This window comes from Haemaphysalis longicornis, unplaced genomic scaffold (genome assembly GCF_048455015.1).
Source record: "Haemaphysalis longicornis isolate Haplotype H1 unplaced genomic scaffold, Haemaphysalis longicornis Haplotype H1 scaffold_7, whole genome shotgun sequence".
In the NCBI taxonomy this organism is placed as follows: domain Eukaryota; kingdom Metazoa; phylum Arthropoda; class Arachnida; order Ixodida; family Ixodidae; genus Haemaphysalis; species Haemaphysalis longicornis.
Window position 1 is genome coordinate 90,467,090 of NW_027526422.1, and position 22,691 is coordinate 90,489,780.

The 22,691-nt window shown below is 45.4% G+C and overlaps 2 protein-coding genes across 2 annotated transcripts in view; both read left to right on the forward strand.

The window, feature by feature from the left end:
- Positions 1-10,925, forward strand: part of LOC144146395 (caspase-3-like) — a 58,526-nt gene extending 47,601 nt beyond the window's left edge. The window contains exons 6-7 of the mRNA XM_077678350.1: positions 9,189-9,451; positions 10,908-10,925. Of these exons, the coding sequence (XP_077534476.1) occupies positions 9,189-9,451; positions 10,908-10,925 (281 nt within the window). The remainder of the gene's footprint in view (positions 1-9,188; positions 9,452-10,907) is intronic.
- An 8,180-nt stretch (positions 10,926-19,105) lies between these two features.
- LOC144146068 (caspase-3-like) overlaps positions 19,106-22,691 on the forward strand; it is a 36,971-nt gene continuing 33,385 nt past the window's right edge. Inside the window, exon 1 of the mRNA XM_077677993.1 lies at positions 19,106-19,342. Coding sequence (XP_077534119.1) covers positions 19,205-19,342 — 138 coding nt within the window. The 5' untranslated portion in view covers positions 19,106-19,204. The remainder of the gene's footprint in view (positions 19,343-22,691) is intronic.

Genomic DNA, 22,691 nt, shown 5'->3' on the forward strand with positions numbered 1-22,691 from the left:
AAGTTTCTGCCCCGTAGGTGAGTACCGGTAAGATGCAGCTGTCATACACTTTCTTCTTCAGCGACAATGGTAGGCTGCTATTCATTATCTGAGAATGTCTGCCATATGCACCCCACCCCATTCTGATCCTTCTAATTATCTCTGCCTCATGGTTGGGATCTGGGGTCACAATTTGGCCCAAGTAGATATATTCGCTTACCACTTCCACTGCCTTGCCACCTATCTCAAACTGCTGTGCTGTCCCGAGGTTATTGATCATTACTTTGGTTTTCTGCATATTAATTTTCAGGCCCACGGTTCTACTCTGTTCGGCCAGTGCAGAAAGCATGCTTTGCAATTCGTCCCCCGAGTTACTTAGCAAGGCAACGTCATCAGCAAATCTGAGGTTACTGATGTATTCTCCATTAACCCTTACTCCCACCTGTTCCCAATCCAACGTTCTGAATACTTCTTGTAGGCATGCTGTGAATAACATTGGAGAGATTGTGTCTCGTTGTCTGACACCCTTCCTTATAGGTATTTTACTGCTCTCCCTATGGAGGATGATGGTAGCTGTAGACCCATTGTAGATATCCTCTAGTATTCTTACATAATGCTCATCTACACCCTGGTTCCGTAATGCCTGAATGACTGCTAGGGTTTCGACCGAGTCAAATGCTTTCTCATAATCTATGAAGGCTATATATAGGGGTTCAGTATACTCAGCGCACTTCTCTATCATCTGATTGATCGCGTGAATATGGTCCATTGTTGAATAACCTTTACGGAACCCTGCTTGTTCTTTAGGTTGACTGAAATCTAAGGTTGCAGAGATTCGGTTAGCGATTACCTTGGTAAATACCTTGTAGACGACTGACAGTAAGCTGATCGGCCTGTAATTTTTCAAGTCCTTCATGTCGCCTTTCTTATGGATTAGGATGATGTTCGCGTTCTTCCAAGATTCCGGTACCATTGCGGTCATTAGGCAAGGAAATAGGCAAGGAGGATGCAGAGGGGAGGACAGCATTTTCGAAGTGGTTCTTGACTGAATAAAGTCGTGTAAACGTAGCAAGAATGCTCGAAACATGGCATACATACTCCGGACTACAATTTGCGCTAGTAATCCCGCAATGCTTACAAATCACTTCAGTGTCCTTATAGTATTTTTTTATACAGGTTTGCCAGTTTTTCAAGTACAATTTCTCCGCCATCCTTCAAGAGGTCTGCTGTTATCTGATCCTCACCAGGTGCTTTGCCCCCTTTCATTTCTTTCAAAGCCTTCCTTACTTCTTCGGTCGTTACTGGTGGGATGTCTATCTCCTCTGAACTACTGTCTCGTTCGGCATTATTCTGTATGTCCCGGCTACTGTACAGGTCCCTATAGAACTCCTTGGCCACTGTGACTATTTTATCCCTATTTGTGATGACACTGCCTTGCTTGTCCTTAAGTGCATATATCTGATTTTTCCCCACGCCAAGACGTCTCTTCACTGCTTTCAGGCTACCTCCGTTCCTTACAGCGTATTCGATCCTCTCCGTATTATACTTCCGTATGTCAGCTGTCTTACACCTATTGATTAACTTCGAGAGATCGGCTAGTTCTATTCTGTCAGTTGCGGTAGAGATTCTCATGGTTTGCCGTTTCCTGATTAGATCTTTCGTCTCCTGTGAAAGTTTACCAGTATCCTGTCTAGCCATAGTGCCCCCGACTTCCACTGCACACTCCGTGATAATGCGTGTAAGGTTGTCGCTGGCTTCCTGTGTCGTAGGCTCGGCTTCCTCGTTAAGGGCGGAATATCGGTTCTGCAGCGCGATCCTGAATTCTTCTAATTTACGTCTTACTGTTAGCTCATTTATCGGCTTCTTTTGTACTAGCTTGTTGCGGTCCCTCCTCAGATCTAGCCTAATTCGAGATCTTACCATATCGTGGTCACTACATCTTACCCTTCCGAGCACTTCCACATCCTGCACGACGCCAGGGTTATCGCATAATATGAAGTCTATTTCATTTTTATACTCCCCATTCGGGCTCCTCCAGGTCCACTTCTAACTCTCCCGTTTGCCGAAGAAGGTATTCATTATGCGTAGGTTATTCCGTTCTGCAAACTCAACTAGTAGGTCCCCCCTGCTACCTATTTCTACAACCGAGACCATAGTTCCCAACTGCCTTGTCTCCAGCCTGATTCTTGCCTACTTTAGCATTGAAGTCCCCCATAACTACGGTATACTGTGTTTTTGCTTTAGCCATTGCCGATTCCACATCTCCATAGAAGCGTTCCACTGCTTGGTCGTCGTGGCTGGATGTGGGCACGTAGCCCTGCACCACCTTGAGTTTGTACCTCTTATTCAACCTAATTACAAGACCTGCTGCCCTTTCGTTAATGCTATAGTGTTCTTCTATGTTGCCGCTATGCTTTTATTGACTATAAATCCAACTCCCAGTTCTCTTCTCTCCTCTAGACCCCGGTAACATAAGACGTGTCCATTTTTCAGCACCGTAAAGGCTTCGCCTGCCCTCCTAACCTCGCTAAGCCCTATTACATCCCATTTAATGCCCTCTAATAATTCCTCGAACAACACCTCGAGACTTGCTTCGCTAGATAAGGTTCGCTCGTTAAACGTTGCCAGGTTCAGATTCCATTGGCGGCCTGTCCGGATCCAGGGACGATATCTCTGGATATCTCCACTGGACGATATCTTCACACCCGAGGAAGCTATCTACGTAATTATCTCACCATTGGAATTTTGTGTCAGTACTCCTGTAACTACAGCTGATAATAAGGTTTATCACGGCTTGACGGGAAACGAGTGTCGACTGTCGATAATTCCAAGTCGCTATTGAAATTTTAATTTTTCTTTAACTGGAAATTATGTTCTGGTCCTGGCAATTTTACATGCAATTCAATGGAAGAAATCGCTCGATAATTCGAAGCTAGCACTGTAGCACCCTGTAGCACCCTCTGCTAAGATTGGGAAGGGGGGGGGGGGGGCAAAATATTAATCCCCCGCTAAACCCTGCATTTCGGGATGTTAGCGATGATGTAATGAGGGCAAATACTTGAAACGATTTTTAGTATGTTGCCTGTTGCCTAGGGCTGCAATGAACGGCGAAACGCCTTTTGTTGCCTTCTTTACCGTCGGCCCTCCTAGATGGTGCTACGATACCGCTCAGGACTGTTGTCCACAATCACTTTGTTTTTGACCGAATTTGTGCCAAGCTTATTTTTGTTATGGTTGATTCATTTCGTGATTCGTGATTCATTTGGTATGCTCGACAAACAGCGTCATGGAAGACAATGTCGCGTATGCCAGTTGGCCAGTGTCATGTCGGAAAAGCCTAACGCACCGGACGGCTGTCATAGTGCACGCCAGGCGCACTGATGCTTCTATGTTTGCATGTTAGTTCATAACTTCCATTGTTTACCCCACCATTCTTACTGCTATAAAAAGGATGTGCACTAAATTTAAGTGGGGGACACGGGTTTTAGAATCCTGAAATTTGGCCAAAAAATAGATTTTTTAGAAAAATTGCCATTTTTGGAAAGTAGAGCTCTTTTTCTTCTGGCCAGCCAAATATCCAGACACAGAGAAATGTGTTTGAGCTATGATGGCAATTTATAGCACCGACGACCGCTAAAATAAACCGATTTCACACGAAAATAGCACTTTTTCTACAGCTTTTAGCTTGGGTTCTACGTGTGGTCGTGCGCTACGGCATCCAAGCGATGTGAGCCATCTTGGTCCGAGTCGTCTTGGTCTTATTCAGAAGTGCGTCTTTACGTTTTTAATTCCCCGCCATAACCACTTCATTTCGTCCATTGGTTGTGTGTAAAACCGAGGAAGAAAAAAGACGGAATGCGCCATTTAATTGGCTACTGACTGCACGTGACCGCAGGGGCGCAATCTGATTGGCTGGGAGTCGTGGGTTGTCTGCATGGCACTCTTATCATAGTACAGTGGCACATGTACTCGTTTGTGCGAAAACCGGCAAAAGGCCCCGGCTGGCGTAAATATAAGGTGAGCACGTCTATCAATAACCGAAAGAAAGAATTAGCAGTATTATAAAGCACCTGTAACACGTTTTTATGCGTGTCTGGCGACAACATATCGGAAAGACTACGCTGGGGGCCCTATTCTTTACTTTATAAATTCACGGTCAATTCGCCATGTTTTTGCGTGAGCAAAACGTAAGCAATCAGTGACGTATGCTCATATAGCTATGGTGGAATGGAGTGTAATTTGACATTTAGCTTATAAAGATTGCAACCAAGTTATCAAATATTGCGCATAGAAGATATAAAAACACTTGGCATGTCTTATAAAATTAGGGCGGCTGTTTAGACTGGCAAGAGAAACACATTTTTTAAGGTTAGAGTTGGCGTCAACACCACAAAGCTATCAAGTAACATTGATCCAAAAGCTACAAAAGCGAGCGTAAGGCATGTGTTAAGCAAAATAACATCACACAATCTTTTTACCATATCTATTTATTTATTTCAGTCGCTTTTAATAACGTAGTTGATTGAGCTCTTTGCGTCAATGCAAGTTTTGTCGCGTTATCACCTCCCCAACCGTCACCGCCGCAATGCTATTGTCTACTGCTATGTTACAAGTTCATGGCGTGATCACAGAAAAAGATGGCCATGACCATCGGTTGTTTAATGCGGTAAGGCCAGGGAAACGCTACGCCTGATAGCGGCAGAGCGTACTGATGCCGCCGATTCACTCCTTCGTCCAGCTCAAACTCAGTCAGTGCAGTAATGAATAAAACAGTCAGCTTTTTTTGTTATTTTTCTCTTGAGTTAGATCAAGTGACCCACCAGCTTGCTAGGAGTGTGGACAAATGCCACACGTTGGGTTCTTTGTAATGGAGAGGCTTGTACTGCCCTCGTATGCTGCTGGTACGCCAAACAAATAATTGCTATTTTGTTTCCAAACATGAAAAAATTGGGCCAATCTCCCCGCGAGGGGGACTCGAGTAAATGCGTCACATAGGGGGTGGGTGTATTGCGTTAACGTTTAGTGTTTGGGGAATTGGTGGTAGTGAATGCGTTGTATCAGCAGCTTCTTGACGTAGTTTGAATGAGTCCAGGATATAAGGCGCGTTCGTAGCCTCCCATTCTGTGTCGGCTTTGTTGCGCAGTGGGTAGAGCACCATGTACATTGCGTTCCGCCCGCAGGGTCGAGGGATCGAAACCAGGCACCGGATAGTATTTTTTTTTATATAGTGTAGGGGGAGGGGTGCGGACTACGACGGTGCGGACTACGACGGACGTGAACGCGGGTGACATCGTGAGTTACTGAAATGCTCTGCATTTAAAAAAACTGGCGAAGCTTACACTAAGTAGCTCAAGGCTTGAACCATAGCAAAGCTGAGGATTTCTTTTCCTGGCGAGCACTGAAGGACACATCACCACGTTTTTGCACAACTTTGACATTGTTTATTTACATGTTCTGTTGTCGCTGTGCGTCATGCTAGTAAGTAGCCATCACCATATGCATCGTTATCATTGTGTTCCTCATGCCAAGCATTACGTGTGCGATAGTGCTTGATGACAGTTGGGGCGCAGTGTAAGCGCGTATGTGCACGACGCACGCGCAGTGTTCCTGGAGTTGTGTTGAGGTTCCGTGGAGCTGGGGTTGTGTCAGCTGTGGCATTGTTGGTTGCTAGGCAACACAAGGCACTCTTTGGGGTTTTCTTTTCTTCTTCTTCTTTTTTTTTCCTGCTAAAGCCATTGCGTGAGCTGGAGATGCTTGGCGGCCATCGCGATGCACGTGCTCACAAGTGTTCGGCATTTTCTCGCTTCTCAGGGTTTTCACCGGCTTTTCCTTTTTTTTTTTGCTAAAACCAGAATTGTTCTCTATTCACATGCTTCTCTATTCAGTCTTCTATATTCACAATTGTTGACATGCTTAAAAAACATGTTGCGCCATTTTTGTACCTTTGTAGCTAAAATGCGGTAAGCAAATTTTAGACTGCAATGCGAAACGAGAAATGTATAAGACAAATAAAAATCATTGAAGTGAAATTGAGGTGCCCATGCTGTTTTAAAAGTAACTCATGTTTTTGCAATCAATACATCAGAAGGACTGCTTAGGTGCACGTCCTCAAAATTTTTTTGACAGTTATGTTTACCAGCCCATTGTGTTTCAACAGTGACCTAATGTATGGGGCTTGTGTTGTGCTAAACAAAGGTGATGTGTATGAACCTGATCTCAGGTGAAAAAGGTTTAACATATTACAGTAATACCTTGCTAACTCGAAGTACTAAAATCCGCAAAAAATTTCGAGATAAGCCGAGTTTCTTAAGGGGAAAAGCCAAAAACTTGTGGCCTGGCCACTGAAATAAGAGCTAGTGCTGACAACATAAGCTCCACTGCACAGGGGAGCTTTTGTTTTCACACGTCTAGACCGGCGAAAACAAAGAACAGTCAGAACAACCTCCTTCGTGCACTTGCAAGGGCTGGGTGTGTCTGTGGTCGGACTGACCGATAAAAAAAAATTGGCCGGGTATCTGCACCTTTCGTTGCAAATGTCGACAAGTCAAGTAAATGCCTCCCTTCGCTTTCTTGCTCACCTCTCATATTGTTCCTCTTGCGTCGCGCTTCTCCCAAGGTAAAGATGCCAAAGGTTTGCTTAAATCATTTTAAATTTACCGCGTTCCACTGCTCCAGGCCGGGTGACTCGATGCCAACGCTGCCGTACGGCGAAGACGTGCGTTAATCGAGGCGCCCTACTTCAGCGTTTATAGAACCGCGTTTCCCTACTCCACGTGCATTCCAAGCAGTACGTGGAACATATCTAGTGGAACCTTTCGTAACTGTTGCCGGTTGATTTCTTAAAATGTCGCCAGAAGCTATAGTGGCGCGGGCGACAGTAGGCGACGGTGGAGTGAATTTTTTTTATGCAGCTGATCAAGTATTTAATTTTGCAAAAATCAAGTATGTATGATTTTTTATAAAGGAACACTGCAAATGTCACTTCTGTATTAATTTGTTGTCTGATATTTGCAAACTGTCTTGTTCTTCTTCAACAATGTTGACAAGTACGAACATTACACCGGACAGGTAGATTTTAGCATTACAGGTAGATTTAGTTGTGACTACATAAGACCAATGCCCAGGCCTTGTTTTACTTTGGCCGGGTGGCTGAATCGAGTTACAGACAGACACAGACAGAGAGACAGACAGACAGACCAAAATTTCTGGGTTTAAGTAGCCCAAGAAAGACTACCGTCTGCAATAACCTATGATCACCCGCGCACAGATGGCATACCATGCCTTGATGACGCATAAATTATCACTCCCGCAGTTTCTTGACACGGTGGATGGGAAACTGCCGCGGAGGTGGGGATTTAAAATTTGCCGTTCATGAACCTGCTCGGTGGGCTGTGGGACCTATGCGTTAGCACGGAGGCCTTATCAGCTGCCTGTAGTGGACTTTGCACTGTGTCCTCTCTGCCAACATTTTGAGATATCTGTGGTCTCCCGAAAAAATGTTTTGAGATACAGGGGGGCAAATACATCGCACCTATGGGACGTAAATGTGTGGAGAAAAAAAGTTTTGACTTAACCGATGTTCATAGAGGTGCAAGTTCAAGTTGACGAGGGGTTCCTGTATAAATATATATCTGTTCGTAACAATAGTGTGGGAAGTAGTTCTGCAACAGTACAGTAACCCATGGCCTCAGATTGGCTTCAAAAAGAGTCAGCCGAAACCTCCCCGAGTTTCTTAAGACGCAGTTTGCATGTAAAATTCGGTGAGAGAGCACACACATCAGCTATGAAATGTGACACTTACGACCGAAGAGTGTCAGCTGTATTGTGCGACTGACCGTACATTGAGCTCCTGCGGCGTTGTTAACTCGCACAAGGGCACGTCCAAGGACCATCTGCATGCAGGAAGAAGCAGCAGAGCCATGAGAGCAACAGTGTGCCCGTGATGGTGCCCATTCAAAAGAATGGGCACCCATGAGTTTGGGACAGCCAACCGGTTTTTGTGGATTATACGCTCTTCATCCCAAATGAAAGGGCAGCACTTAAAACGCCTTCATCCCGAAGGGTCCTAGAAAATTTCAAAGGGGAACTTTTAGATCTATACCAGCCTTCCATGTGATGCCAAAACGAATGCTGCTTACCGTGACAGTGAGCCATGCGGCTACGTATTTTCAGCTGTACGTTAGACCATGGTTTCTCAAAGTGGGTTCCGCGGAACCTAGGGGTTCCGCAGGCCCCTCCTCGGGGTTCCGCGGGCCACTGATAAATTTTCCCTCGTTCCGCAATCGCCAAGTAACTTAGGTAGATGGTGAACCCGAGGTGCGATAGATCTAAGGAACCTCCATTACGCATGCCCAAGTGTCAGTAAGCACATCTCAGTGCACAACACAAAGGCGCATGCAGTGCAGAAGCTTGTAGTCAGCCAGACTCTGAAAACGGGCCGCGTGGTTAAACTATTGCACTTGAATCTCTGCCTTATATTACCCCCCTGCACACATCTCCTGTTTGGAGATAGGTGCTGCTAGCGTACGCGCTCGCATAAAGTCGATATTCACGAACAATAAATTCAAAAGCAAGCAAGCTTGCTTCCTTTTGAATTTATTACACGAGAATGTAGCGTGAACGGAATGAAAAATGGAGAGGGGGTGGGGGGGGGGTTCCCTGGCACTTAACGGAGCTTAGCAGGGTTCCCTGGGACCAACATGCCTGAGAACCCCTGCGTTAGACGAAAAGAGGTGTTTGAAAACGTGTCCCTGCTGCCTATGCAATAATAAAATGAAGTCGTTCCGAATACTTTCTGCATTTTTTTAAGCGAGTCTTGAAACCAACAGAGCTGTTTGTATACATTTACCAAATGTATTCAAATTCAGTCCAGTCCATACATGGTGCGGCCTTTCACACTTCAGGAAGTCTAGTGCCAAATTGAAATTATTCCCACCAATTTATTTTGCAATTCCTGGTTACCTTGCTATACAAAATGTTGGGTTTCATATTGGGACAAGCACTCCACAAAAATCAGTTGTCTGTCTCTTTGACCAAGTTTAGAGTGAAAGTGCATGTGGAATCCATGGAGCTGGAGTAGCGGAATGTATGTGATCGTTCTGTCAAATTCGAGGTGCAGCATTTGGATACTAAATCATTTCGTGAAACCCCAAAGGGGTACTGAAAGTCGCATCCCATTAAGTGATTGACTGCAATTTTTGTGTGTGCAGGGAAAGAGGACGCAGGAGTAGCCAAGTACGTTCCGCCCGACAGGACGGATGATACCCCGGGACCAAGCAATTTGGATTCTTACCCAATCCAGAAGGTGACTACTGTGTCAGACGCTTGCATCTGCTACGCCTCGGTCGACAACTACGTGTCGTACAGGAATGGAGCGACCGGATCATGGTTTCTGTCGGCCATCTGGAGGGTGTTCAGCCAGCACGCCCACACCATGCACCTGGAGGAGATGATGCACGACGTTCATGGGGAGGTGATCGAGCGTGTTTCCCACCACGGCACCCGCCAAACACCCTGCACTTATTATACGGGTTGGACAAAGCAACTCTATTTCAACCCTGGCCTCCCGGCAGACCCCACCCCGTAGCCAACGTCCTGGTACAGGGCAGCGGGAGGATCCTTGGTAAAGAATGCAGGTTTCGGTGATCGTTTAAAGTCACGGCAGATTGCTGGGCAGCTGTGTTGTGTACGTAAAACATGCGCCCATGTTTGTTCTACTGTGAGCCCACTCCGCCTAGCGGGACCTTTGCTTTTCCTTTGCCCCGCTGCCGTAGGGCTTGCTTGTGCGCCCCACCTTAGGGTAGACAGAAGCGTTTGGAAACTTGGGCGATAACGTGCCCCCATTGCCTCAGTATCGAAGATTTGCTCAGTCCACACTTTTTTGGGGGACTTCAGCTTCTCGAAATGCTCGAAAAGTATCCCAGAGCAGCTTTTTTTTTGTACCATTGCCTCTGTAGAAACAGACCTCTGGGCTGTCTGCCTGTTTTCCGAGTGTTGTTGGGCAGTTGTATCATGCTTTGGCCATGTGCATCTTTTAATGAACACTGAATGTGTGTTTGCCTACCAGTTAAATTCTTGGATGTTTTGATTAATCCAAATGAATACAAATTTCTTTACATGAAAAAGGAAATGTGCCGAACAAACGTCACGGGGCAAGTTTACACAGCAGACAAACTTATCTGTCCCACTTCTGTCTGCGGCTTTGCCCCCACTACAGTCGCCTGGTCATGTTTCTTGGCAGCCACCAATCACACGAACAAGGTTGTGTGACATCATTGAGAAATTTCCAGAAAGTGACTGCGGGGTTATTTGTTTTAAGTTTTGTGATAAAACTTGCATCATTGTTACCGGGACAAAGCAGTCTTTTCAAAAATGAACCAAACTTCTACTGGGTCTTCAAGGCCCCGTTCAGATGTGCTTTTGTGGCTTACGTTGCAAAAAATCTGAGCGCAACAAATTATAAATATAGTAATAGTGGCGGGAAAAGCACACCCGATTTTGACAGTTCTTCTAGCTGCCCCTCTTGTGTGCTTTTGGCTGTTCTATTACTTGCCGTTCCCGACACAGGCGTAGTGCTAAAACCACCCAAATCAAGGGTATGTCGGAGTCTTTTCTGCTGGAATGCACTCACGCCTGATTGCTGGTATTCCTGAAGTGGTTCCATTGAGAGAAAAGATAAAAAAAAAGGTGAATAGAGTTGGATTTATGATTAGGTTACTTGCTAGCTGCACACTATGCAAGTACTAGTAGTAGTGTTTTATCAGTTTTTGAAGGTTATAATGCTTTCAAGGTGCCTATCCCACAGTTGCAAAACGTACCTGACGTTCGGTTGACATGTTCGGGTCTCGCCCTGTCCTTCCCATCTAAATCATGGTCTTCCTATGTTAGGTGCGTCCTGACAACATTCCATTATGCCTTCTATCGCGCAGGTAGTTACTGCCCTGTGATACTTTTCCTGTGTTGTTGGTGGCAGAGTTTTATGGTGCATGGATACAAAGTGCAAAGTAGCATCTTGTCACTGCTAGGGGTCGCACTGTTTTACAATTCCACTTGCTTTGTCATAAATGCAGGGTGCCCTTTGCACCAATTCCAACCCTTGGTTGTGCAATATTATTCCATTTTACACAAATTATCAACTTTTCTTTTTCCTTAACTCGGATGATTGTGAGCTTGTGCCAGAAGGCAGCTACATTCATGGCATTCACTTAGTTCCCCAGAGTGAGAAAGTGAAAAACGTTTTATTGTGCCGGTGAAGTGGGAGTGGTTCCCTTTCCAGGAAGCCATGTGATGAGCGGGCAGCTGTCGCTCTGGAGGCCAAAAGTGTCTGGACATCTAGGTAGCTGCTGGTCACCAGGTTCTCCCCCAGCTCATGGGTGGGAAGGGGGATGGAAGAGGGGGAGGTTGGGGTTTCTCCAGTTTCTTCAGCGGGAACGACGTAGCGTTATTGGTCCTCAGGGTTGCATTCATCTGGGGTGCCTTCAGTCAAAAGCCTTCCTGCCTGTACAGTGCTTCTGCTCAATTTTAAGAAAACGTTTTGTTAATGTACCTGGTTTTTTACTGTCACTGCCACCCAATCATGTGCCAAAGCTTCCACTGCACACTTTGTGAGTGTGGGCAACCCGTTTGAGGCAATGCACTCAGCCTTATTTTTGCCCTGGTGCAATTAAATTGGGCAAAATGCATGAAAATTTGTTTTTCGTACAAACCGTGCTTACGACTGGTGTAAGTTTTGGCAATACTCGTGTTAAAGCATTGTTCGAGAATTGGTCTGTGAAAGTTCTTTGCTGTCTGTGCTGTGGGCTGTTGTAACTCGTTTGTACTGAAATTTTGCTCAAATGAGATTGCAGAGGCTGAGAAGGTGAAAAGAAGGGCCTTCAAAACTTGCCTCATTTGCGTACCAGCACCTGCACCAACGCATAGTTACTCTGTTCTGTTGTAGCCGTTGTTTTGGCGACTTTGGGAAGCATTTTTTTTAAAGGGGCCATGACGACAAAATACAACTTGGTTTTAAGATTTTCAAAGGAACAAACGCAAGTTTTCGATAAAACTGATCTCACTGTTTTCTGGACAAGTTCTTAATGAACTACCTCGTAATCTGTCTTCATGCCCCCTTCAAGAATGAGCAGATTATGCAGTGCCAAATGTATCATGCAGAGTTCAGTAGTTGCCTGTGCCATTTTATAATGTTATTTGTACGTTTGCATCGAGACTAAAAATGATGTTTTGTTTCCATTGGTCAAAATTTCTGTCAGATTGCTGTGGTTTTACATTTCCTCTCATGATGTTTCCCGTTTAAATAGTAGCAACCTCTGTCAGTGGCTTGCCTGAAAGAATTTTTGTATTGGAATAAGTGTTCTTTTGGTTATCATGAGCACGCATGTTTTTTTGTATATATAAGAGTTGGGTTTATCAGTTCGTTTTGGTTAATATGGTAAATGCTATGGTACGCATCCGGTGCCCTGCTTTCATTTATGCAAAAGCAATAGGTTGCTGCACTCTTTATTCTTGTTTTACTGCTTTCAAACGGCAAGTTTTTGAAGAGGCCACTATTTCTCAATGGCAGATGCCTATACCTCTAGTCTCGGCTGAGCTCAGTCACTTTGAAAATCACCGTCAAGAGATGTTTTAACTAGTCAGTGCTCTCTGGCTGACAATGGGGGCTGTTCTTAACTTTGAACATTTGCATAATAATCAAAGTAGATGGTTGCTGCTCATAGAGCTACGTCTGATTGCTTCTGTTTCTCATTTATTTTTATTGGTAAGAAGTCCTGCCCAAGCAGGAGGTGCAGTAAGAGAAAGGCTCAAGCATAGTCACAAGCAGAGAAGGAAGGATCACAAAGCACAGCACAAAGTAAATGCAGTGGACGACAGCAAGGCACTTGCTGCGTGCTGTCGCACACGAAGCAAGCATCTAATTTTAATACTGCCTGTGCAACAACACTGCCGAGTGCTGGCGAGCCTTTGAGAAAGTAGTCGCGATTGTGGTGCAGTGTAAAATGCTGGATATGCATCGCAGTTGTTTGTTAAATGTGGTCACAACCTGAACACATGAAAAAATTTGAACGTACCTGTGATTTTGCAGTGTGCTGCTCTACTAGTCTTGATGGTTTTTTTTTCAAGGAAGCTCAATAGTTTACTCTATACCCAAATCTTTACAACAGCTGGACAAGCTGAAGTCATCTTTGTAGTTTTTTAGTAAGGGACAGCCAGTATGTACAAGGCATATCTACAGAAACACTGATGTGTTATTGGGGGAACACATGCAGGACATTATTGCGGAACACATGCCGGTATCAGCATGTGCTTTTATGGTTGATTGTCAGCATGATGTTGTCGAGGCCAAATCTGCTGTTGTGCCTTAATGTATGGTTGTTTATAGCTGTGTGTTTCTTAAATAAAGTGATTACTTATTTTCAATAAGGCTGTTCTTGTTATTTTTTCAGGAGCGATAAGTTTCACTTTATGTGCTGCATGGGGACACAAAGAAGGAAAGGACACCAGCGTAATGGCTTCTGGCTCCCCACCTGACTGGGCAAATTTGTTTAGCTGCCTAATCTGTGGTTCTTTTTGCATGCTTTTTGCGTGCCTTCCACATTTTTGCCAATTACACTTGAACCTCATCATTATAACGAACACTGATATAGCAAACTATTGGCTATAGCCAACTGAATACGACCTTTCACTGGGCACGCTTTCTTTCAGTGACACTTGTTCTTTTCTTTTTATAACGAAAGCGGAACCGCGAGAGCTGTGCCCGATATCGGCTGTAACAAAGGAATATTTTGTTCCCGCGAGGCTCAAAACTCGAAAGCTATCGTGGACACTGAAACACATCATCCTGCTCAGTGCTGTGAAAAGTCGCCAGATGAAGCCCCCATTATCCTTCGAATAAATAACAGTGCAGGCCTGTATTGTCAAATGAACTTTGTTCTGTCGTAATTTCACGTTCTCGTGTACCGGTCGATTTAGTTTGAAATGCCACAAGGAGACAGGTAAGGATTCCCATATTTATAGGGTGTTCGAAGCCTAGGATAATGCGTTTTCGTATCTAGGATGTTAGCGCGCGCCAGATTGCCGATTTGTTTGAGTCGATTTTTACCTCTACTGTTACAACGAATATCGGTTATAACGAACTAATTTAGCCCCCGGACATTACTAAGTTGTAACGAGGTTTGACTTTGTTCCCCATTTGAGCCCCATTGTACAAAGCCCACTGCAGTTTTAATCTTGGCTCCATAATGTCATAATGGGGAAGTGTGAATGAAAAACTAACCCCAATGTTCTCTGGACACCTTGGAGGTAATCAAATAACCATTGTTTAAAATGAATCCAACTTATTGAAGTCATGTGTTGGCAAAAAAAAGCAGATAATGGGCTAATCTCTGAAGATGGAATTGGTAGTGCAAGGGGAGAGGGATTAGCTAGTCAGCCTCACAAGGCCTTTTTATTACTATTTTAGACTTTTTTTATTTTATTATACAATTGCCTAACACCACCTATTGTTTGTAGGTTAGTGTTATGCTTTATTGAAGATATGAATTCTTGCTTCATATGTTGCACACACTCTGGCAACACTTTGGGTAAAGATATTCCTATCGGTCAACCACACTTTCCTGCATTCATCATTTTACTAGCTGAATTCTCCAATGAGGATGTTTCGGACACTCACTGCTTCTGTCCCAGTCGACAGCATCGCAAACTACCACCCACAACAGCCATGTTTCATTCCCGCCATGTCTGTGCCTGTTCGTAGTTGTGGTAGCTGTTGCCTTCGAATTACAATCTAGCTGCTTTCCAACTAACACAGTACTTACGTCCGTAGCATTTGTTGATATCTTAAAATAAATGATCAGGATGTCACCCATGAATTTCAGGTTTCATTCTCACAACTTGCATTTTACTTTTTTATTGATTTATTTTTTAAATTGAAAGGTTAGAGTTTTGCCCTTAGCCGTTTGATGTTGAGATCCTGGAAAACCTCTCTGCTTTCCCCTCCCTCTCTTTCTCTCTCTCTCTCTCTCTCTCTCCCCCCCCCCCATTCAACTAAATGTCAAAATGGCCCAGTTGGTAGCGCATTTGTGAGCAATTCAAAAGACGGATTCTGTTTCTACAACTAGGTGCTTATTACGCTCCCAGAAAATGTATTTTGCCACACACCCGATAATGGAGAAATTCAGCCATTCAAGCGTGTGTAGGAGGGCTCTACATTTAAAGTACATATTAGGAGCTGGTATGTACAGAGACAGGCAGGTCAGTTAAACTTACGCTGTTGACAGCGATGTTTTGCCTGGGGCGGGGCAAAACGGCACACCATACAAATCAGTTTCGGCTCCATAATTGCAGCAATGCTGGACTTGTCGCTACATGGAGCCTACAATCAGCACCTCGCACTACAGGCCGGTTTCCGTTCTTACCGCACAGCATATACATTGACACGACCGTACCGGAGTTGAAGCACAATCTGACAAAAATGAAAAAATGTGGGTATTCGCCGGAGAGGATCCAGAGTAGTGGGTAGGGGGGGCGTGGAGGAAGGGGTGGTACCTTGGAGCACCAGTAGGAGGGACGAGGGTGGGTGCTGTTTGAAGAAAAAGTCTTGCACCTGTCTGTTACTTTTTTTTTAGATGTGATGCGTCTCTTGCTCTGAGGCATGTCCCTCCTGCGTCGTCGTCGTCGCGCCGTCCGCATCGTCCGTCTGCATCCCTCCTCCGTTCTTCTCTCCGACAGTTGTGCACAACAGCTGTTCGCAACACTCTCACTCCGTCTCATTATCATAAACAACAGCTGCGTGCGTGCATGCGCGACTCTCCTCCACTGTCTCCTCTCCTTCAGGCGCTGTGAATATAAAGCGGGTAGCGCGCTGCAGCGGTTCAGTCAGTGCTTGCTCTCGTTCGACTCCGCGTGACTTTGCTTGACGACTCCGTGCTTGACTTGATTCTTCTGATGAAGACGTGATGGAAGCGACGGTCCCTTCAGTGAGTGGGCTGACACAATCCAATACCAGCGTCAGCACAAACGCTCAAGGCAACGTTATGACCAATTGAACCCCCCGATGCGTCGCATCACATCAGGGTTCCCTCGCGGGAAGATGGGCGTAATTTTTGCTTGAATGCCACATGCGTGTGAAGCAGGTATGTACCCAGCCAGGGCGCACTTTCAGCTTCTTGGGCACCTGTGGTCAGAAGAAAGCATAAAATGAGCAGATCACGTCAAGCGCAAAGAGGCTCAATGATGAACCCTTCCCAGCCACAAAACGGGGATGCTGCGGTGCTCAATGGCGCCCCAAGGGAAACCCAGTGCAGCCCACGCCCAGAAGAAGGCTGTCTCAAGCCCGGAAGTCATCTGCACAGCACCTGAGGTCATCGGCCAGAGGATACATGTGGAGAGGGAAGTGCTGCCGTGAACAGAGAAATTACAAAAGTCCAGAGAAATTGTCTAGTGTTGCCCTAACTGTAACTGAAAACAAGTCATTCTGCCAGGTTGAGTTCCTGGTTGAAATTACTACTGCGTTTTTCAATGGTAAATCTACGCGCAGAGCGAAACATTAAGAAGCAATCGATACATGCTTACATTTAGATGACTTGTTCAGGTCTCTTGATGTCCACACAGCATACCTCTCGTTGACGGCTGCCAAGGACCTCTCAAAAAGCTTAAGCTCATCGTCTGACTTCAGGTAGCCATAGGAGTAGATGCGCCTTTATGATGTAACCCTTGGAGGTACTTGTCGATAACCTTATGTCGGTCAGGAGGCTCGCTCATCATTGCATCTGATCTTCCGGCCACTTAAGACAACGCACGCCGCGAACATCATACGCGCGCCAACTTCTCGTCCACGTGGATTCAATGCCACTGACACCACCTCATCGACTGCACCACCAAACAGAGAAAAAAAAAACAACAAGAAAATGGTGGCTACCCCATCGAGGCAAAGCCCCGCACTGCAGGGATTTGTTGTGAAAGCAGTCGCACCCGTGCTGCTTGCCACACGAAAGAAGAAGAAAAAAGTAAATACATAAATAAAAAACAAAAACTAAAAATAAAAATTAAATAATAAAAGAAATAATAAAAATATTAAAAACCAGACAAACGAAAAATAAAAATAATAAATAAAAAAAATTAGAAAACGTATATATAGAAGGGGTGGCTCGGTGGGATTTGTCGCCAGGCTTCTTCGCCGGAACGAAACCAAGAGGAGGCAGCCAGCCAGCCAAGGAGACAGAGCAAGAACCAACTGCACGCCTCGAGAAGCGTCGTACCCGTATAGAGAACCAAGCTAAACAACAACATTAACTGTGCCTCCCGCTACGCACACCCAGGCATAACTGAGTGAAGCCACAGCCAATTTTGTTCTCTCCCATCTGCCACATGCGTCGTCCGTGCTTGTCTGTAGAATAAAGTTGCCGTTTCCGAGACTCTGCCCTAGTTTTCCCCATTTCTTCTCCCTAACATTTCCTACGAAGGTCAGGTCCGGGCACTAGTCCCTGCTGACGCTATTTCCTGTCCTAGTAGGTTGCAGTGGGTCGGTGAGTAACGTGAGATGCTCCCGTGCTGCTAGTCCTTCTAATTTCCCGCACTTTGCATCCGTTCGCTTGTAACCCAACGCCACATTGTGAGCATTGAAGTCCCCTGCCACCATCACACGGGAACCACGGCCGGCCGAAATGAGGAAAGATTTGATTAGATAGCCCAAATTGGGGTTGCGATTGCCAGGCCTGCTGTATACGTTCAGGGTATGTAGACTATGTCCGCCTCATTTTGTCGGGTGTGTCTCCACATATTCGCGAGGGGTATCCGAGTCAAGTGCATCATGATGGCATATTTGAAACACGATCCTGTAGGACAAGTTGGTACACGTCTTCCAGAAGAGGGGCTTGTGAGGTATTAGGTAGCTAGGGGACTAGGAGTTCACGCATGGGGCTACGGATTCTGTAGGTGGTAGCAGCTTTTGGGAGTGGTTGGGATTTTGATAAAGCCACTACGTACCAGATGCCAGAAACCAGTTCTGCTTGCAGGGCTCTGATTTATGCCTTTTGCGATTGGTTTTCGGTCCGGAGTGCTTGTATTTCTGTGTGTAGAGAGAGTAGGAGTAAGGGAGGCCACGTGACTGCTCTGCACTTTGGCTTGGTCCTGGGCTTGAAGAGACTGCTGGTTGCTCGAGGACGTCTGCTTCTTTTCGTGTGCTGCTGCTGCAGTTGAGTGTTGCCCGGCAGAGAGCTGGCCCTGCAGGCCCTGTCCCAGGATATCACTCCTGTCACTTGCAATCACCCGCCCGTGGGTGCGGCCGCATGACGTCGTCACTTTTCTATCTTCACCGCACATCGCTCCCGTCGCCGGGGATGTATTTCGAGGATCCCGGCTCTAGCTTGTACGCTACCATGGTCCGGATTTTGCATTTCGGTATTCTTTTTCCCGGGTTTGTCTGGTCTGAAGAATTTCTCCTTGCATTCACTGGAGTATGTCTTGTGCCATTCACTGAATATATAAGTGCGCACGCGAAAGTGCACGAATGGTCTTGCATGGCGTTAGGTTGTCCGAAGTCTTCGCAGGCAAAGTCCTTGGGTTTCGCGCATACGTCCGTTCTGTGTCCCGCCTATTCGCAATTGAAACATGTAGAAAATTAATTAAGCGTCTTCCGGTAGATAAAACACCGCTTCTCCAGCCATGCGTAGCGCACCGTGTAGGGAACTCGCTCGCCGGAAAAGAATATCACGGCTGAACTCGATTTGCCGTCGTCTGGCGGGGGAAAATAGAGTTATCCTGATGCCACAAGTTCGTACTCGATTTCCGCGTCGGTCGCTCCGTTGTCCAACCCGTGAGCCCCGTGAGTGACTTCTCGGCATACCAGGCATACTGCTTCTTGAATCATTGATGGCCGCTTGACGGCAATTGCGGTTCAAAAGGCGCGCGCACACGTAGGGAAACCTGGGGAAACCGGAACCGGGGCCGCCCAAATACAGAAACTACCTCGTAAATATTTTGCAGGCATTGAGCATAACACAACAAAGACTAAAAAAATTTACCTTCGAAGGGCCATAACTATAATTATACAAAAAAGAAGCGGGATTTCTTATTTTCACGGTAGCCGTCGACATATGTATCTAAACATCTTCGGCGCGCTTCAGCTGCTTCTGGCTTCACAAACATGGGCTTCGCGCTTTCAGTTTCGCGCGTTTAGTGATACTCCCATCTTTCGCTGACCGTGTGTGTGTGTGTGCGTGTGCGAAAGATGGATCCTGAACATCGCAGAAAGTTCAAGGATCCCGAGTTGGTTAGCAGTCTAGTGAAATGCATCGACTTCGACGCTCTAGCGCCGAGTTTGCGAGAACGAGGTGTTCTGACAAAGGCGATGATCGACGACATTCGGGTGAGACTATCGCAATTGCTGCTGCGGTGGTGACGTTTGGCGTAGTGGTACCCGTTCGCTGCTTGGTATTTCGGCCCTTCGCTCCGCACGAAAGTCTGAAAGGCACCGAACAGCGGCTTCCATTTCGGAAGGGAGAGAAAGCTTTTGTTCAATTGATCGACAGATCCGTCAAACATTACGGTCAGTGCGCACCTTGATAACCTCAACCTGCAGTCGTGGAGCGGCTAGTGCTTTGGAAGCTGGCCGACTACACGTTTCGTTAGCCGTCGTAGTACAGGAGAGCCAAAGTCTCCTGCGCGCCTGTGTCCATGCTCGTGTGTTAATTTGTGCGATTAAGTGTAGTTTATAAGCTTCCAGCCACAAAGACAAGAGGACCTCGGTGGGGAAAGTTGGGAGGGGGCCAAAAAAAAAAAAGGGCTCGTTGTAGGTTGTGCGAATGTTACCAGAATCTTTTCTGGGGAAGAGATCTTTACAGCAGATGGACGTCCATGCTTATTTGGCAATGGCGTAACTGCGGATCCTGTCGATGTACAGGTGCCGTCAAAAGTAATTGGAAAACCGTCTCGTAAATTTACAGGACATTTTTCTTCCGGGAACTGACGCTGCGTTTATTGGAGTCCCCCGTAATAGAAAAAAGCTTCCTGTAAACCGGTAATGGCTGTCATAAAGCCAGTAAGACAAATGTTTTGTGATATTCGCAAATATTTGTTCCAGTTACTTATGCCACGGCACCTGCAGTACATTGTACAAACGACTGTGTGAAACTTGTGTGTACAAACCTGAAATTGCGCACTTTACGTCAGTGAAGGCTTTTTTTTTGGCTGAGCAAAAGTATTAGTGTTAAGCAAAGAGAAGTTGATACCTCCACGAGCATTGTAAGCAAGCATTGTGTTGCATAAGCTTGTGATTTGTTCTATTACCTAAACAAATGTATGTTGGCACTATGTGGTTAGTTTTAAAACATGGGATGTTTAACTATTGCAGCAGTAACAGCATAGAACCAGAGTCAAGTTCGGTTGTTACATGCTGAAGCGCACACTTTGGTTACCAGGGTGCTCAAGGGGATTGTAATTGTTTAATTTAAGCCTCTTCGAGTTCTTTATGTGCACCTAAATAGTGCACACACAACCCTACCAAGCCAGTGTTTTAAATGGGCTATTAAGGCAAAATACAACTTTTTTTCAATTTGAAAGAACTGACCTTTGTTACTCACTTTGCGCTACAGTGACATATTAAGGGAAGGCATGACGTCATATGGGCCAGCACTAAAAACGTAGTTATCAGTGTTGGCTGCTCGTTAACATTCCAGTGATACAACCAAACTGAACTACAGGCCCCTATACAATCGCTCAGTCAAGCTTTTTGGCGGTGGCAAACACGATTCTGTGACGTAGAAAAACCACCAGAAGGTGGCCGGGAAGTCGTCATTGCTTCCTCTGTTTGTCTTAATATCTCCGTTATTTGTTTGAAGTTTGCACCAAATGTATTTTCATGGTTATTGGGACAAGGCAGTATTTTTATTGAGCTAAATGCGTAGTTTGTCTTTATGGCCCCTTTAAAAGCTATGGTGTTGGTACTAAGGTGTGGCTCAGAGCCATTTCATTTTCTCTCGCAGTTTCTATGTTGGCATGATCCTTGGAGTGCTCGCAGAGCGTGGTCTGGGATTTTTAGCGGAATTCGGCAAAATGTTTATGCTTAGCGTGATTGCGAATTTATCGTTGTTCAGCTGCGGCATTGAAATGTTGTTACATTTGAAAATTACATCTTAGAGCTGAGTGTAACAGTTTTCTTGTTTGTTTGCTAGGACTCAATGTGGAATATGTTAACCTCCATGCGTGTACTTCTTTAAAACACCAAGGTAAGGTCCGAAGGCACAGATTTCGGACACTAACACCTCAATTCGTTAACCTCAAAATAATGTACAGCTGACGACCGATTTTTTGGATGCCTAATTTTTCTGACATGCTTGATTATTCTGACCTTTTCTTGGCACCAGGACATTGAGCTTTTTGGGGGAACTGCCTGCTTTTTCAGACATTTTCACTGTCCCTTAAGAGTCCGAATAATCGTTCGTCAACTATATATGTAAAAAAGGTCGGGCAACCAATCCTATGCTTCCTCCACTCCTATTTCACGACCACTGTCAGTGACACAGCACTGCTTCCATCTAGCAAACATGAGGATCTTACCCCGCGTTATTACAAAAACCCAAAACCCTTTGTTGCTTCTAAACACCTGGAGGAAAATTTTAGGAGTAATGTGCATGTACACCAATGGAGGTACACTGTGGAGATATAACAGACAAAAATCTTTGGTGAAAGGTTCTACCCGGCAATGGGTAATTAAACTGGTTGCAGGAGAATCGTGTGTTCCATTGCACGGATTCCTTCTTCTCTATCACCCTCCCACCTGGAACTTGTTCTGGTGACCCTCCACCAGGTGCAATGACATCTTCTAGACAATACTTTGAACACTCTCTTTTATTCACCTACCCAGAGCACTTCCTGGGCAGGCCAAAACTACTCCCGCCATAGAAATTGTATGGGAAAATAAAATACGGAGCTGCTCTGTAGCTGCGCAGAACTGCTCTGAGCAGGCAAATAAAAGACACCAAATGTTTTTTTTGGGGGGGGGGAGGGGTACGATACTTGAGACTTCGCTGTGGGGATTTGACTTGCAGTACGAAGTTGTTGTTTGGGTTAAACTTGAATGAAAATAAATTTGAGCTAAGTTTGCCTCGAAGGGGAAAAAAAAGGGCTCGAAAATGTGAGCAATCCACTGAGCAGCTTTTCTGAATTGGGGCGAGGTCAAGGCAGTCGCTTCATGATTTATTAGTAGAAGTAGAGACACGCATAAAACTCGGCAAAGGGATGTTAGTTGGAAATTTTACGGGTGAGCCTTTCGTCTTGTAGTGGGCACCCACAGATGGCTATGGTGATCCAGATGCATCGTGTTCACCTGGCAGCAAATTGTTCTTACGGAAATCACACTGGTATTACCGTCGTTGTTTCTTTGAAACATCCTGTACGAGTTGCCTTGAATAAAAAGGTTGCATTGTATATTTGTGGGCTCAAATAAAACTCAAGTTACTGGTAAGGGCTGTGTTGTGCCTCCTCCCGTTCTTTCTTTCTTCCTCAAAGTGCAGTTTTAGAAAATTGTGAATCCTAGCTAACGTATTTCCACTTTTGCTTTAGACTTGTTCCAAACTGCCTGCTGGGCCAGTGCACTGCACGCACTCAGTCAAAAATGAAATCCAGAACAAGTAACGTTAGCAGTGTGAGCTAGCTGTAAATAGTTTCATCAAAGTTTAAGACCAAAACGCCGTGATTTAACTTTTCATTACCCTCAC